At 38.6% G+C, this 16,242-nt stretch overlaps 1 protein-coding gene and 1 long non-coding RNA gene across 2 annotated transcripts in view; one reads left to right on the top strand and one right to left on the bottom strand.

Moving 5' to 3' along the window:
- Nucleotides 1-16,242, top strand: part of LOC135077973 (uncharacterized) — a 547,422-nt gene that overhangs the window by 289,969 nt on the left and 241,211 nt on the right. The gene's annotated exons all lie outside the window — the stretch shown is intronic.
- Nucleotides 1-16,242, bottom strand: part of LOC135077970 (fatty acid synthase-like) — a 46,840-nt gene that overhangs the window by 16,602 nt on the left and 13,996 nt on the right. The window contains exons 4-14 of the mRNA XM_063972509.1: nucleotides 15,281-15,484; nucleotides 14,477-14,593; nucleotides 13,363-13,535; nucleotides 12,577-12,713; nucleotides 11,958-12,161; nucleotides 9,059-9,245; nucleotides 8,385-8,550; nucleotides 7,777-7,946; nucleotides 7,150-7,301; nucleotides 5,796-5,979; nucleotides 1,368-1,516 (exon numbers count right to left, since the gene is read on the bottom strand). Of these exons, the coding sequence (XP_063828579.1) occupies nucleotides 1,368-1,516; nucleotides 5,796-5,979; nucleotides 7,150-7,301; nucleotides 7,777-7,946; nucleotides 8,385-8,550; nucleotides 9,059-9,245; nucleotides 11,958-12,161; nucleotides 12,577-12,713; nucleotides 13,363-13,535; nucleotides 14,477-14,593; nucleotides 15,281-15,484 (1,843 nt within the window). The remainder of the gene's footprint in view (nucleotides 1-1,367; nucleotides 1,517-5,795; nucleotides 5,980-7,149; nucleotides 7,302-7,776; nucleotides 7,947-8,384; nucleotides 8,551-9,058; nucleotides 9,246-11,957; nucleotides 12,162-12,576; nucleotides 12,714-13,362; nucleotides 13,536-14,476; nucleotides 14,594-15,280; nucleotides 15,485-16,242) is intronic.

The following is a 16,242-nucleotide window of genomic DNA, read 5'->3' as shown; positions in this document are numbered from 1 at the left end:
ATTGAAATAAATTTAAAATCCTCCAAAAAGTACAGTCATTGCCCATTACTTACACTAATTGCCCACATCAAAGCACAGTAATTGCCCAGTATCTTAAAACAAAATAATCAATTTTAAAATGACAAAATAGGCTTTAAATAAACAAAACAAAACAAAACATTAAACTTAAATACTAGTAATACAGTCTTCAAAATTTCAAAATAAATTGCGTTTGGCCTTATTAACATATTATCAAATATTTCTTGAGCTGATGTTGACAAGTCAGAATCGGTAGAGACAGAATCATCTACTTCAAAACAAAGATGACGCAAAAAATTGAATTTTATATGTATTTATTTTTTTATCTTCTTTGATATCAGTTCAAGTGGTTGCTCAGAATGTTCAATTAGCTGTTGGTTATTCTTCCCTAAAGTTGTATCTAATTCCTTACAATTAACTAGTAGATTTAACGTAGGATTGTAATTTTTTGTATTTGCGTTTGAATTTTTATCATTTTTTTCAAGCCAAACCATATTTTTCAGCATGTATTCAACAATTTATCTACATCTTGTACAGCTTCGATCGCTTTTTGCAAATTTTCTATGCTATATTGAACTTTTGGAGTCTTTGGCATACTGAAAATTAAACATTAAAAGCCGTTTCAATATTTATGCCTGTAAATTGCAAAACAAGTCTAGCAATGAGCAACTTAAACACTGCTACTGCATGGTGGCAACACTCTAATAATAATTGCCCTGGGCAATAACTATACATTAACATATGGCAATAACTGAAATGATGGTGGGCAATAACTAAAAATATACAGATTTACGTGCAGTGATTACCCACCGTTATAATGACCGTTAGAAATCAAATTTTATCAGTTATTTTCATTGATAATGGAGAAAACACTTATAATTTCATCATGACTATACACCATTAGTTGAATATTAAATAACTTGCAAAAAAAATTTTACCTCTAAAAAGTAATTCCTTAGTAAAATTGTTAAAGTCTTTACCTGTTTGAGTAACATTTTCACCCGTCTTGACAAAATCCGCCATAACTGTATTTTCTTAGTGTTTCCTATTGTAAATTTTAAATCTACTTGTACATTGATCTCGGACCCTTCTACTCAGTAAATTCAAATCTAACTACAGTGATTCAAAGTCAGCACCTGACAATATTATTCTTAAAGCGGGCAATCACTACCAGTGGGCAATCACTCTCTGGTTTACCCTACCTTGACTTAGATTTTAATACAATTTAAATGAAATTCAGGCCTAGGAAATAACGTTTTCAATGTAATTTACTTCGGGTGTAGAATTAATATTGAATACAGTACAATACCTAACGTCTAGTGGGTTAATGTCAAATTAATTGAACTTACCAATAAATTGTTTGTATGGTATTCTGCTGAAGAATACTTGGCTTTAGGCTCTTCCCATTCTTCTTGGGGCACTGAAGTGGACACCCACTTGGCGCTTCGTTCCTTCGGCTCTTTGATGACTTCACTCAGATATTGTAGAAGCGCAGGCCCTTGATGGAAATAAGATTATGAGAAAAGTACACACTTACCACTCCATAGATGTAACGATCGAGGTGATATCGATCTTACGCACTATGGAGCGAAATTGCGATTTATGGACATAGCGATTTTTTTCACAATTTCTATTTGAAAAAAATACCTATCGATAGGTTACGTTATTCTGATGAATAAATGCTGCACAAGTTTTTCTCTAAAACCAATGGTTTGACTGGAAAAAAATATTTTCCATTTTCGTTGTATGGAATGAAACATAAAGTGGTCGATTTCGACTAAGCCTTGACAGATCTTGCTTTGAAACTACTTGAGCCTTGTTCTATGGCTTGTTGACTGTAATCCTACGCTATCAGCGCGCATCCAAAGTTGCCCGTTCACAAGTTATGAGGTTCTGAAAAATTAAAAAAAAGTAAGTAAAAGTATCTTTTTTTGGGTATAAATCTTTAAAGATTCAACTAAAACATGAAAATTTTATACTTTAGTAATGTAATTAACCTTTCTCTTGTCGTCTTATCTAAAGAAAAGTCAATTTTACTTACTTTACTTTTCATTTTTTGGAACCTCATAACTTCTGAACGGGCAACTTTGTGCGCGCGCTGTTAGTTTAGGATTATAGTCAACAAGCCATAGAACAAGGCTCAAGTAGTTTCAAAGCAAAATCTGTCAAGGCTTAGTCGAAATCGACCACTTTATGTTTCATTCCATACAACGAAAATGGAAAATATTTTTTTCCAGCCAAACTATTGGTTTTAGAGAAAAACGTTCATAATATTTATTCATCAGAATAACATACCCTATCGACATGTATTTTTTTTAAACAGAAATTGTGAAAAAAAAATCGCTGATTTAATTTCTTTTAAGTTTATTAAAATGTGTTTTTAGCAGTAATTTAAGGTTAATTTACATTATTAACGTATAAAATCTTTATATTTTTGTTAAATCTTTAAAGATATTCCAAAAAAAAGTCACTTTTACTTACTTTTTTTAAATTTTTCAGAACCTCATAACTTGTGAACGGGCAACTTTGGATGCGCGCTAATAGCGTAGGATTACAGTCAACAAGCCATAGAACAAGGCTCAAGTAGTTTCAAAGCAAGATCTGTCAAGGCTTAGTCGAAATCGACCACTTTATGTTTCATTCCATACAACGAAAATGGAAAATATTTTTTTCCAGTCAAACTATTGGTTTTAGAGAAAAACTTAAGCAGCATTTATTCATCAGAATAACGTAACCTATCGATAGGTATTTTTTTCAAATAGAAATTGTGAAAAAAATCGCTATGTCCATAAATCGCAATTTCGCTCCATAGTGTTACGGCTTAATGGGCTTATTTTCATAAAAACCGGCAATATGCGTAATTGCGTAATAATAAACACAGAATAGTAATAACTAAGTTTACGTATTAATTACATTTTGTACTTTCAGTCGAGGTTTCGACCCCGGAACCTACAGGATAAGAGAGGCCGATTTTCAAACCGGTTAGCTATATAATCATCAAAATAATTATGGTTTCTGAGAAAGGTGTGAAAACCATTTTAGTGCTATTTTTTCTCGTGGCTGCTAATTTAAATTACGTACAATCAAGCAAAACTATGCTTTCAGGCTGCTGTCGCCTAAATAACTTACGTAGAATTTGGCATGCTATAGGAACTATTTGAAAAATAACTCTACATAGAAATCAGGCCCTCCTTACATACTATCTTAACACACAACATTGTTATTTTAATTACTAACGCAATGTCAATACCAATTACCGTTTCAAGGGTTACACAACCGTACACAATACGCAATACAGACAAAAGATCGTGACACACTCGTTGTAACGATTGTCTAGCTCGAACAATGGCTGACGTTATTTACGAACTAGACAAAGCAAGGGACGAATTAGGACCCTTCCTCGGATCCTAGGGATTATTTCGAATGCCTATTCAACTGGACTCGAGTATCATAGATGACCAATTATACACTCAGTTAGAGCTATTGATGAGTGATAATGTCCCATATTATTATTATCTGTGCTCATTTTTACTGGACGCAGCTTAGCTTGGTAGTTTGCGCAGTTGCGGGTTTGAATCTCGTCGTAGGCAGTAGAATTTATGTTGTACAAATAAGCATAAAAACGCTTTTACAAGGCTAATTGTGAGAAAATTTATGAATTGACTTGAACTATATAAGGTGTTATTTTTTATACTGAACATACTTTACCAACGCATCTACTAAAATCATACAAATACAACCCAAGTGTTTTTAAAAAAAATTCAGGCTAGTTTTCGAGTAAAATGACAAAGAATATTTCGAAAAAAATAAAAAATAAATCATCCTTTGAGCGCGGTGAGTATTCGTTTACGCACTATCGTAGTAGCCGGCCGAGGGCAACGACCGCTGCTACGTGCCGCGCCGCGTGAGTCGGCCATATTGATATCGCTGCCAGTCGCTCCGCGCCCACAGCGCGCGCCGAGCCGCCGATCGGCATGCGGGAGCGCAACAACATAAATAATCGTCCCAGTCCGTCCAATGCGCCCAAACGTATTGCAGTGTATGTGCGAGTTATTACAATGCCGCGCTTGATCAATAACAAAACGCAGGTGAAATTATGTTTCGGGCACACTAACTGGCTGACGAGAAACATTGACGAGTCGAAAACCTTCACACCTTGCTTGTTTGGAGCCGCGCAGCGCTTCAGGGAGCGCAGCCGTATCCTGACTTGACGAGATCCCGTGCGCTTCGAGGACGAAGTTCTGGATTTCAATTTCAATCACCGGCACAGTGCTGGCGGTACCCAGATGCCGCAGCGCCGCAGACGGCGGCTTTTGCGTAAAAATACGGAATGCCTTATCAAGGAGTTGTTGCCAGAGGGCCACGACCGCGACCGAGTTCTATCGATGGATATTGCGGAAGTCTACCTAGGTACATACCTACAGTGTGATTTGGACAGATGAGTGCTTGTTTACGCGAAAGGGACTTTTTCCGTAAAAAAGTTAGTGCGCGAATTGTGAATACAACATCCGACGTGGTGTCTAGTGAACAGCAAGCAAGTGTGCAGCCCGAAAGCATTACCTCAATTCGATCGTGGCTAGATTAGACAGTGCAAGACAGTGTTTACGTGAACATTCAACAAAGGCTTGACGTTCAAAATGTATTGTGATTAGTGTAATAATAACCTAGGAACTTTAAATAACAACATTCAAAATAGGTAAATGTGTGAATAAGTAAAATCAATGAATCTAAAGTGTGATGGCAAATCATAATTTAGGAATTAAAACCAGGAAAATTGATCAGTGAGTTTTATTTACAACACCTATTCATATTCAATATTAGGGTGCATTTCCACTGAAGCGAAGCGAAGTAGTAATAGCAGTAATAGGTATGTACCTATCAATTTTTTATTACGTCTCTAAATAAATTGCGTAGGCATTACGAAACCGTAGATATTGAATTCCAATTTCTATCCTTTTTTAAATTTCTAGTTTAACGCGGATGATTCGCCTCGGTTCGTTGGAAAAGTCCCCCGCTATTACACTAATGAAAATACACTTATTTACCTACTTATATGGCTAGATTTTGTTTCTCCCAGCGCGTAGTACCTATTAACATGACGTAACATCGTACATACTCACGAGTGATAATTTTTGGTAACGTAGGTTTAGTGTAATCTAACCTTTATGTGTGTGAACGTTGAATGAACGCGCGCGGCCATTGTTCGTACTCGTATGAATGAAATGAGTAAAGAAAGAGAGAGAGGCAGTGAGTGAAGACAGGATGGTTGTAAAAATAATATCTTTTTTTTGTTAGGAAAAGTAAAAACAAAAACTAGCATGATTTTTTTTTTAAAAACACTTGGGTTGTATTTGTATGATTTTATTAGATGCGTTGGTAAAGTATGATCAGTATAAAAAATAACACCTTATATGTACCACAATTAGAATAATAAAAGATTAATTATTTCACGTCGCAGTATTACTTTAACTCTACCACTGATTCGGGACAATGCAGTGTTGAGAAGAAGCAGCGCAAGAAACTTCTTCACCTTAATCAACCTGTTTTTAAAGGGTTCATAATACAGTATCCATAATTAACATTATGAGTATGCTTTTTTGGTCAGTACAGGACAATTCCCACCTCTTGTTCCCACCGCTGCAACTCCTGTGTAGCCAGGACCTACAGCTTGACCGCCAATAAAAACCCAACCAGTTTGTTGAAGGTCAAGTTTGTGGCGGGGGAAAATTAACTGTCAGTTTTTGGTCAGTATTAAATCTAAATGTTGGTCAACGTACCTGCACCAGCAATGTACTTGGAATGGTAAGCGATGTTCGAACAGGGGACCTCCTTCGCGAAGATGCCCTTCTTCGTCAGATCCGCCACGAATTCCTTCATGACGTCAGCAGGTCCAGAAATGGTGGACGACTCGCCGCTGTTGTGGCAAGCCACTTCTATTTCTGGTGGACACATGGGCAGGATCTGTTGGAACAAGATTTGAATTATTCATTTGGTAAAATATGAGTAGGTAGATGTTGAAGGAGTTGTTCCAAATAAATAACTCCCTTATTATGAGCAAAATTCAAATAACCTACTTATTCAATTTGTAAAATATAGCTCGTCTTATTGCTTGTCAATTACCTGAGTTATAGGTACTTCAGAAAAAGATATCAATAATAACAGACACTGTAGTAAGTAACTACACAGAGATATGAGTATTTATGTCGCGTTCCTTGAAATAACCTGCTTTAGTAGGAAATGTTACTTTGATGATTTATGATAAAATTATTAATAGTCAAACGAATTAGCTAACTGAAGTGGCAATAGGTAGGGCACATATTATACCTGACGAACTGACGGTCGACGGGGCAGCAAGTTTCTGGAGTGAAAGCCACGCACGCAAAAGAAGCGTGGAACGTCCGTCACAAGTCATTAGGGTGACAGGAAGGTGCTGGATGCAGGCTATTAACTGAGCAATATGGAAATCATTGGGGGCCGCCTATGGTCAGAATTGGACGTACTGTGGTTGATATGATGATGATTATGATGATGATGTTCTTGTAACAGTCACTTACAGCTTTATACCCAAGGCCGACAGCAGCCATGGATCCCTTGATGAAGGGCGTCTGAACAGAAACCAGACCGCGACTGTACGCGATCATCTCCTGGGCCAACAACCGGGCAATATGGAAATCATTGGGGGAGGCCTTTATTCAGCAGTGGACGTCCTATAGCTGAAATGATGATGATGATGTTCTTGTAACAATCACTTACAGCTTTATGCCCAAGGCCGATGGCAGCCATGGACCCTTTGATGAAAGGCGTCTAGACCGACACCAGACTGCAGCTGTAAGCTGAGAGGACCATCTCCTCAGCCGGGAAGCATCCACTACCAAATGAGCAATATGGAATATGACGGTCCTATGAAATGATGATGATATTGTTCTTGTAACAGTCACTCACAGCTTTGTATCCAAGGCCGACAGCAGCTATGGATCCCTTGATGAAGGGCGTCTGGACCGACACCAGACTGTAGTTGTAAGCTGAGAGGATCATCTCCTCAGCCGTGAAGCATCCCCTACTAAATGAGCAATATGGAATATGACGGTCCTATGAAATGATGATGACGATGTTCTTGTAACAGTCACTCACAGCTTTATACCCAAGGCCGACGGCAGCCATGGATCCCTTGATGAACGGCGTCTGAACAGACACCAGACCGCGACTGTACGCGGAAAGAATCATCTCCTCAGCCGTGAAGCAGCCGTCGGCGTACGCGCATCCCAGCTCGCCGACGCTGTGGCCTGAGTTATTGAAGCAAATATTACTAAAGAAGGTATTTTACACCTTAGACCCTTTAAGTTATTAAATGGTTTCAATATTAATGCTGCATCCTTTCCAATAAGCCAGGTGCCTTCCATTGATGTTCCGTTATCTAAGAGACTTACAAATAAATAAATAAAATAAATAAATTTCTTATAACGTGTACTAAAACGACTTAAGCTACAGCCGCGGTGACAGATTGCAAGGTAATAGTTATCAGAAATTCCTCAATTTATGTATTTTATTAGGTCCACTAAAGTTTTCGGAAGCATTACATATGTTTTTTTTTCAAACGATCAGTATCTTGCAATGTCCTAGCCAAGTGATTATTTTATAACGCATCTAAGAATCGACAACTAAGGTTCAATTTAAAACTCAAAACAATGGTTGAGCTAAGTATGGCTTCTTTGATTCCCGAATCATATCCTTTTGTCTTTCTCTACAACACCATCTTACCAATAATGTTATCAGGCACGATTCCCATGGACTTCAATATGTCAGTCAGTCCGATCTGGACTGCTGCGATACCGACGAAGGAGTGCAGGATGTTGTCGTAGATTGTCTTGTCGGGGTCGGTGAGGATGTGCATAATGTTGATGCCTTTAGGCTCTAAGACTCTGTGGCACCTGTGGAGTTGAAAGAGGATGAAATATTGCGGTTTTTTATTTTAATGGAGAGTGATGAAGTTAAATTTACTCCTTTAATTTGTACTTATAGTTAGTGACTAACAGCATTAGCCTTTAGTTTGTTCTCTAAAGGCTCTTTCAAATTTAACGTTTTAATTCCAGCTTAAAACGTTAAATTTGAATGTGCCCTTAGTGTCAATCGTGCGTTTACAAGACTGCACAATGTGCAGTGCACATAACCAACACAACTCTTGGTACTTGTAATTTTTATTTATTTTTTCGTATGCGGTCCTGCAAACGGATGACTGTAACGTAACATCAAAAGTACTTTTAAGCCCTAAGCAATAAATAAGAATTTGCAAGCTTTTCTAGCTTCAACCTATGAAATCATCAAAAGAGACCACTTAAATGATAAAAATGTACTAAATTGATACTCACTTCTCAATAGCAGCAGCGAATATCGGGATGCGCATGAGTCCCGCTCCCATGGTAGCCCATTGGGATCCCATACCACTGTATACGAACCACAAAGGACGGACACTGCCCGGGTAATGTTCCACCTTCTCTGAGACGACTACAGTCTCTTTGGTCTCCTCATTTGTGTCTGACAAAGAAAAATGAGATTAAGGAATCGAGGCGACTTAAGTTTTGTATTTAGTCTAGAATAACTGAAAAACAACATCATTTTATCAGAGTATTTTGTCTTTACTTCATGAGGACTTTTTTTCTTATTCAGAGCAGAACCCCAGGATTTGGCTTACATTCTCCACGCTGACCAGACAAGTTTGTGGAATCCTGATGTTCGTATTACGCCCTTAGGCCCAGAACACACGGTGAAACGCAATTGCTACGAAACTGCAACTTCTAGTTACTTTTGAGTTGCATCTAAGTTTCTGCCATAGATTCCGTTGAGAGACCACACATGACGCGACCGTTTCAAACCGGTTTCAAACTGGCCTTAGTGATCTCTTACGACATACACGGAAAGACATACACGGGGTTGCTCCTATTTTTCTTTGACCAGAATTTCTAAATATAATATCAAAAACAAGAACTAAAGACGTAGGTATTTCATTTATTCTTAAGTTAGATAAACTTTTCAACTCCCTCACCTAATAGAAGAAAACCTCTGCACATGTGTCCAGGGATCTCGTTCTCGTGGATGCTGTGCAGCAGACCGATCTGCTCAGGGTCCACCGGATGGTTCTTCAGGCCGTCGAAGATCTTCATCACACATTCCTCTTGCCTGCCAGAGGCGAGGACGATGTGAGGGATGGTGGCCTTGTACCGTTCCGGATCCTGGATATAGATGTTAGGGAATGCATTTCGTCCCTTAGCTAACAACACCGCGTAAGTCATTTTTACCAACTTTACAGGAGACGAAAAAAACTGTTTATTTTAAAAAATCGGTGGATTTTTCCTATTGTTACTTATTAAATACTTTATTTAGCGGTTAAGAAATAATTATTTATACTTAATTTGACGATTTACTTTATTTTAACCTATATTTTATGACTTGAGCGGTATTGACTGATATTTTGTAGAGTTAGGCGGTGTTGTTTGCCGAAATGTAAAGGAATAAGGTATAAATAGATGGTTTACAAAGAAAACTTTTATTAAGAATTATTTAAAAAATTATTAAACAATCATTATAACCTGTGGCTCTGTAACCTAAACCTTAAGAATCACAGTGTGTAGATCAAATATTGTGATAGGGGAACTTCAACGCGAAGCTGGGCAAACGAAACGACAATGAGCTGGAAGTGGGGAAATTTGGGTACGGAGAGAGGAACACACGTGGATAACTGCTGGCTAGCTTTATGGAGAGGGATGACGAACTTCTTCTTCAGAAAGCCAAAACAGCGAAAGTAGATTTCGCTGCATCCCATCCCATGCTATGAAATATGAGATCAACTTCATCTTGTCGACGTAGAAGCATGTTGTCTGTGTGGTCAATTTGGTCAAAACAAGAAGCAATCACCAAATGGTAAAAGGCACATTAAATATAATAAGTCCGAATCTCGATAGATGTCGACTGATGAAGTCTACACTCCGCCCAGCGTCCATCCAACCCCGAAAGCTCAACTCGAGTTGCAATATCGTTTCGAATGCCAGGACATTGCAAAAATGTGGAAGAGTACAATGGCAGATTCTTGGGAATTGTCCAAATGACTGGGTCTAAGGTTTTTAAAACCCGTCGTTTAAGAGAAACAAAAAAGATCTCTGATCTCATCAATAACCTTATAGAAGAGAGACGAAACATGGATCTGCAGTCATCTGAAGATGCTACTCAGTATCGGCGTCTTAACAGATAGATCTCTAAGTCTTTTGACTCGCGACCTACGCATATAATACAGATGATTGAGCATAACAAGGGCTCTAAGGTGTTCGAAAGAGATCAGTCTGTCTGTTGGCCAAAGCCAACTGACCAAGCTGAAGACCGAGAATAGCGTCTGGACCTGAGATATTGAAAGAGGTTGAGAAGTTCTACGGACAAATAGACGATTGTGTTCACACCGTTACAAATCTAGCCGAAGACTCAAGAGCTAGATTGACCCGACACAATACCTAAGATATCCCGAACGCCAGTCTACACGAGCTTGGAATAGCTCTGGAACAGCTGATAACCAACAAGGCCCCGGGTGATGATAGAATTACGGCTCAGCTTTTGAAAGCATGTGAAATGTCGATGCTAAAGGCTCTTTGGAAGCTGTTCTATTCCGTCATCCTCGAGGGAAAAACACCTACGGCACGGCACAGAAGTGTGGTGATACTCTTCTTCAAAAAACGGCGATAAAACCTTGTTGAAGAATTATAGTCCCATCTAACTTCTTAACCATGTCTACAAGCATTTTATGAATCGTCTAGCTCGCCAACTCGACGCCTTCCAGCCTCCTGATCAAGCTGGTTTCCAGGCTGGCTAGCAGGCTTTAGTGTCTTAGATCACATAGGTACATACGCTGCGGTAGATTATACAAAAGACCTAGGAGTATAATCAGCCACTTTGCCTGGCGTTTGAGGATTATGAGAAAGCCTTCGATTCGATTGAAACCTGGGCAGTTGTTTACGCCGTTTATGTCCTGCTTCTTGTAATTGTGCACATAAAAATTCATCACCTGAACTCGAAATACTTCAAGAATCAATTCCTCTCCATAAATAGTGTATTTCACCTGTATAGCTTCCTAAAAGAATTAAAATACAGTTCGAAACACCGCCTAAGTTTGAAAAAAAATATTTGTAAACACCGCTTAAGTAAATAAAGACATTTTCTATTATCATTTCCTTGTATAATAATACGCGTAAATCATTAAAAAAATACATTATTATATAGCTCAAATCTTAATTTTCTATTAAAACTTCTTTCATAGACCTTTTCGCGTTAAAACTCACTTAAAAATATAAAAATTACGGAGCGCGAAGGAACTTTACGAGAAATGTATGGCAGACTAACGACTTGAGCGGTGTTGCAAGGCAAACCGACTTGCACGGTGTCACTAAAATTCAAATTACGGCTTCTTATTGGCTGAAATCTATAACATGTGACCAATGGTTAGACGCGCGATGAGCAGATCTATCCAATGGCATTAAAATGTCAAAACCGCCAAAAATCGACTTAAGCGGTGTTGTTAGCTAAGGGACGATTTGGGTCTTAAATTAAAGGTTATGAATATGTTACATACAAAGTTATGTGACGGTGAAAGACGTAAAATATTCCAATTAGAAAGAAAGAAAGAAATAGACTTTATTGAACACAGTAAGCACAATAAACAATAACAACACAAAACGAATAAAGAAAATAGTGGGCCACTGTGTCAATAGGCACACAATAATAAAAACCATCCTCTTAAAACCATAATTGGATTTAGAAACAAAAAGGGCTTTTTAAAGGGCTACGTATTTTGTAAATAAATGCATTAATGAGCGACTTGTCAACAAAAATTGCAAATGCAAACAAACCACCTTCTATTTCATAGCCAATCTTACAAACAATTAAATAACTAAATTACTTACCTTCTTCTTGTAATGTCCTTTCAAAAGAACATGGACATTGGTGCCCGAGTACGAGAAGGCATTCAAAGCGGCAAATCCCCTGCCGAACGGAACGTTCTTTTGCACTACTTGGATCATTCCGTCCTTTACAGCCGGGATATCATCTTGAGGCTCGTTGTAGTGAAGGTTAGCTGGTAGCTCACCTTTATGGTAAGCTAGACACACCTGAAAAGTTGGAAGGCTCTTATAGCATACCTACATCATTAGTGTACTTTTTTTAGGACGTCAGAGTGAGCAATGGTGAGTGCGACAAGAAAAAAATCATTATAAGAGTGTTTGCCAGCCCACATAAATGTTAAAAAGATCAACTGCTATCGAAGGATTAGTTTGTAGCTGTGACATTCTTTTGGAAAATAGGTAGTTACAATACCGTTATGAAATTAGTGGTATTCCAGAAGTAAAATGGGTATTCTTTTCTTCTTTGCAGTGTTCTTGGAAAAAGACCGGTGAAAGAAATCCAAGCTTCGAGTATATTGGTGAAAATGTGGGCAGATTTATGCAAGGTATGTTATAAGTAACTTCTATTTTCTATTTTTACCTTAACTATTAATTTTAACATAGTCTTTAAAATATAAGTTACCTTAGTCACAGCGCATGCTCCCGACGCCGGTTCTCCGTGACCCATGTTGGATACAACGCTACCAACTTTCACGGGGTTTTCTTTTACAAATACTTTTTCTATAGCTCTAAGCTCATTCCCGTCTGCTTCTGCATTGGCTGTTGAAACAATAATAACATTAAAACAAAGGGTAAAAACAAATTCAAATATTTATTTGCACAATTTTGTGGAAACATGGATTACTTTTTGTAAAATATAAATGGAGCGCCAAAATTTGCTCTTAGCGTACAAATATTTTATTGTAACAATGGCAGTGGTTTTAATATTTGATAGATTTTTTATTTTTTTAACCAATGTTTTGTTAGCTGCCAGCTATTTGTACGTGAGGTAGAAATCTGACCACCACAATACAACATGTTTAGCATTTATTTATTTCAATAATACTGCAATGTTAGAACGAAAAGCATATTGCTAATATTGCTACTTTCTTTCGCTAGCAAATTCCTATTGCTACGAGTACATTGCTGTACCTACTAACGTCGAATAGGGTATTTTGACACCACCAATCAATTGATGTACTTTTTAAAACTGTCAAAACGACTCGTACATAAATTTTGTATGGAAATACTAGCCTGTGACGTCACTATTTTTTCAACTCAAATCCTAATTTACAGGTAATTTAAAATCAATTATTTAAGAGCAGAATGAAGTGTTTTTTTTTTAATGTGCATTAGAATTATTGGACAATGGTGTCAAAATCCCCAATTCTACAGGTACGAACTGTTCCAAAGAAGGTATACTTCTTACCTGACCCATGGCATTCGATATATTCCACATCATGGGGAGACACGTCGATTTCAGAGTAGAACGCGTTCAGGAAGTCTTCGATGGTCTTGGGATGGCGGTTTGATAGGAACTCGGTGTCTCTGAACTCTTTGAGACCATACTTGGATTTGGCGTGGTACACTTCGGAGTAGATCCTATAAATAAATAAATTTACACTGACAGACGGATTAGCAAGCTGAAGTGGCAATGGGCAGGGCACATAGTACGCAGAACTGACGGCCGATGGGGCAGCAAGGTTCTGGAGTGGAGGCCGCGTACCGGAAAACGCAGCGTAGGACGTCCACCCACAAGGTGGACCGACGACATCATAAAGGTAGCAGGAAAGCACTGGACGCAGGCCGCTACCAACCGGGCAACATGGAAAGCATTGGGGGAGGCCTATGTTCAGCAGTGAACGTCCTACGGCTGGGATAATGATGATGATAATGATTTTACACTGCGCCATCTAGTCTCAAAGCTGTATTATGGGTACCAGACAATGGATATTAATACTTATGTATATTTACATATACTTAGTTGTTGCAATTCACGAAGGCAAGTGAGCTTTACATGTGTGGTAGGTCGGTACAGACTATCGTTATGTGCATGTACACGTATACACACAAGTAACGCTCACTCGCCTTCGTGGGTTGCAAGAACTTTGCTTTTTTAAATACAATAAGTATGTACATAGAACAGCCACACACAATACTAATAAATACGTTCATGCATAAAACATTTGTATTGTGCGGGAGTCGAACCCATGGCCTCTGACACTAGTAGACCGCTATGCAAATCAAACGGCCTACTAAAATAGTTTATTAACCTTTCACGTCACGAGTAAATATTTTAATTTGTAGTTGAATTTGAGTGGGATCTAGTTAGCCCTCATTGGATTGTGTATAATTAAAAATTACATCCAAGACTTCTACTAATCTCTATGTAACACAGAAACTCAAAAAGGAAAGAAGAATTTGGTATAGGTTTACGAGTACTTCATCATCATCATCATCTCAGCCATAGGACGTCCACTGCTGAACATAGGCCTCCCCCAATGCCTTCTGTGTTACCCGGTATCCAGCTTACGAGTACTTACCTCTTAGCATCTTTGGCCTTCTGCAAGAACAGTACGCTGATGGCATCAGATCTGACGTATCCATCTCCGTTCTTGTCGAAGCACTTAGATTTCCCATCGAGGCAAAGGAATCCGGCACTGTTAAAAATAATGTGAAAAATATAATTAATTTTCTGACTCATGTGTCGTAAGAAATGTGTAAGAGGAACTTTAGACGATGATGTAGTAGCTCGTTAGGGCTAAACCTTGTGTTACATTGTGTTTTTCGAGTTAGTCGTGTGTGTATTTACTTGTTTTGTGCTTAAATGTGATACACGTCATGTATTGTATAATTTACAATTATTATTTAAAAATTCAGATCGTGGAATTGGAAACGTCAGAAAATTAAGAGCAGAGAGCGAAAAAAAAACAAAAGAACATCAAATTGATCATCGAAAAAAGAATTTAGTTTTTCTTGGTGGCCAGTGTCGCAATGCCAAGGAGGCGGCCGTGTGCGGCCGCAACATAATATGAACCCACAGTACCAATAGGTATAAAAGTAGATATTTTAATACAATTAAAAATAAAATGTTAACTCAATTTTATTACGAGTAGAAAATTAACTCAACGATTTCGGCATCGAACTAACGATAAATAAAATGTGATATATCGTACTACATACTAAAATTAGTATAATTGTGTACCCCAAATTACTACTAATTATAAGAACAAAATAAAAACTTGATGTCAAAATTGTGAACACGACTGACATTGTGAATTGAACGCTGAAGGCACAGCGTTCTGCTATTGTCGTCAATAGATGATGACTAATTGTCTTTATCTTACCGTTTCATGTTCAAAGAAACATTAGGGTGCATGCACAGGTTAGATCCTCCTACAATAGCAGCATCGCACTGGCCAGTACTGATGCACCGGTAGGCATGCTCCAAGCAAGCCATGGAGCTGGCACAGGCCATGTCCAAAGCGTAGGACGGACCCTTCCCGTCGATCCAATAAGAGATGCGGTTGGCGTACATGGCTTTGTTGCATCTGTGGACAAAGGGATTGTTTTAACGCAAATTTAACTAAGGTTAATTTATTGGAAATGGTTTTTCATGATAATAAAATGACATGATCTGCTTAGTACTTTAAAGGACATTATATTATAAACCTGGAAAGGGATCGTAACTTTATCAACTCGAGGCGGTCAGTATTCTTTGTATGAAACTCGTTACTGCAACGCACACTTCGTTCGTTTGTTCGTTTCAGCTAAATGACGTCCACTGCTGGACAAAGGCCTCCCCCAAGGCTTTCCACGATAAACGGTCCTGCGTTGCCCTCATCCAGGCTCTTCCCGCGACCTTTATTAGATCGTCGGTCCACTTAGTAGGAGGCCTGCCCACGCTACGTCTTCCAGCCCGTGGTCGCCACTCGAGCACGCACACTTATCCGCACCATAACCTAAACACCTCGCGGTTGACAGCACACGAAAGGTGATGACAGCTCGCGAAAGGCGATGACAGCTCGCGAAAGGCGATGACAGCTCGCGAAAGGCGATGACAGCTCGCGAAAGGCGATGACAGCGCGCGAAAGGCGATGACAGCTCGCGAAAGGCGATGACAGCTAGCGAAAGGCGATGACAGCTCGCGAAAGGCGATGACAGCGCGCGAAAGGCGATACGGTGTGGATCCCTTTCCGAGTTAATAAGTCTGCTATGACCTTAATTGTTACAAAATCAAAACTTGTAACTTTTTGATAAAAAATTAAATCATTTTTTACTAAAAAAGTAGGTAGGTACAGCCGAAACT

Source organism: Ostrinia nubilalis, chromosome 14 (assembly GCF_963855985.1).
Source record: "Ostrinia nubilalis chromosome 14, ilOstNubi1.1, whole genome shotgun sequence".
NCBI classification, from domain to species: Eukaryota; Metazoa; Arthropoda; class Insecta; order Lepidoptera; family Crambidae; genus Ostrinia; species Ostrinia nubilalis.
The sequence above is the reverse complement of the archived record's forward strand: the minus strand, read 5'-3'. Positions and strand labels throughout refer to the sequence as shown.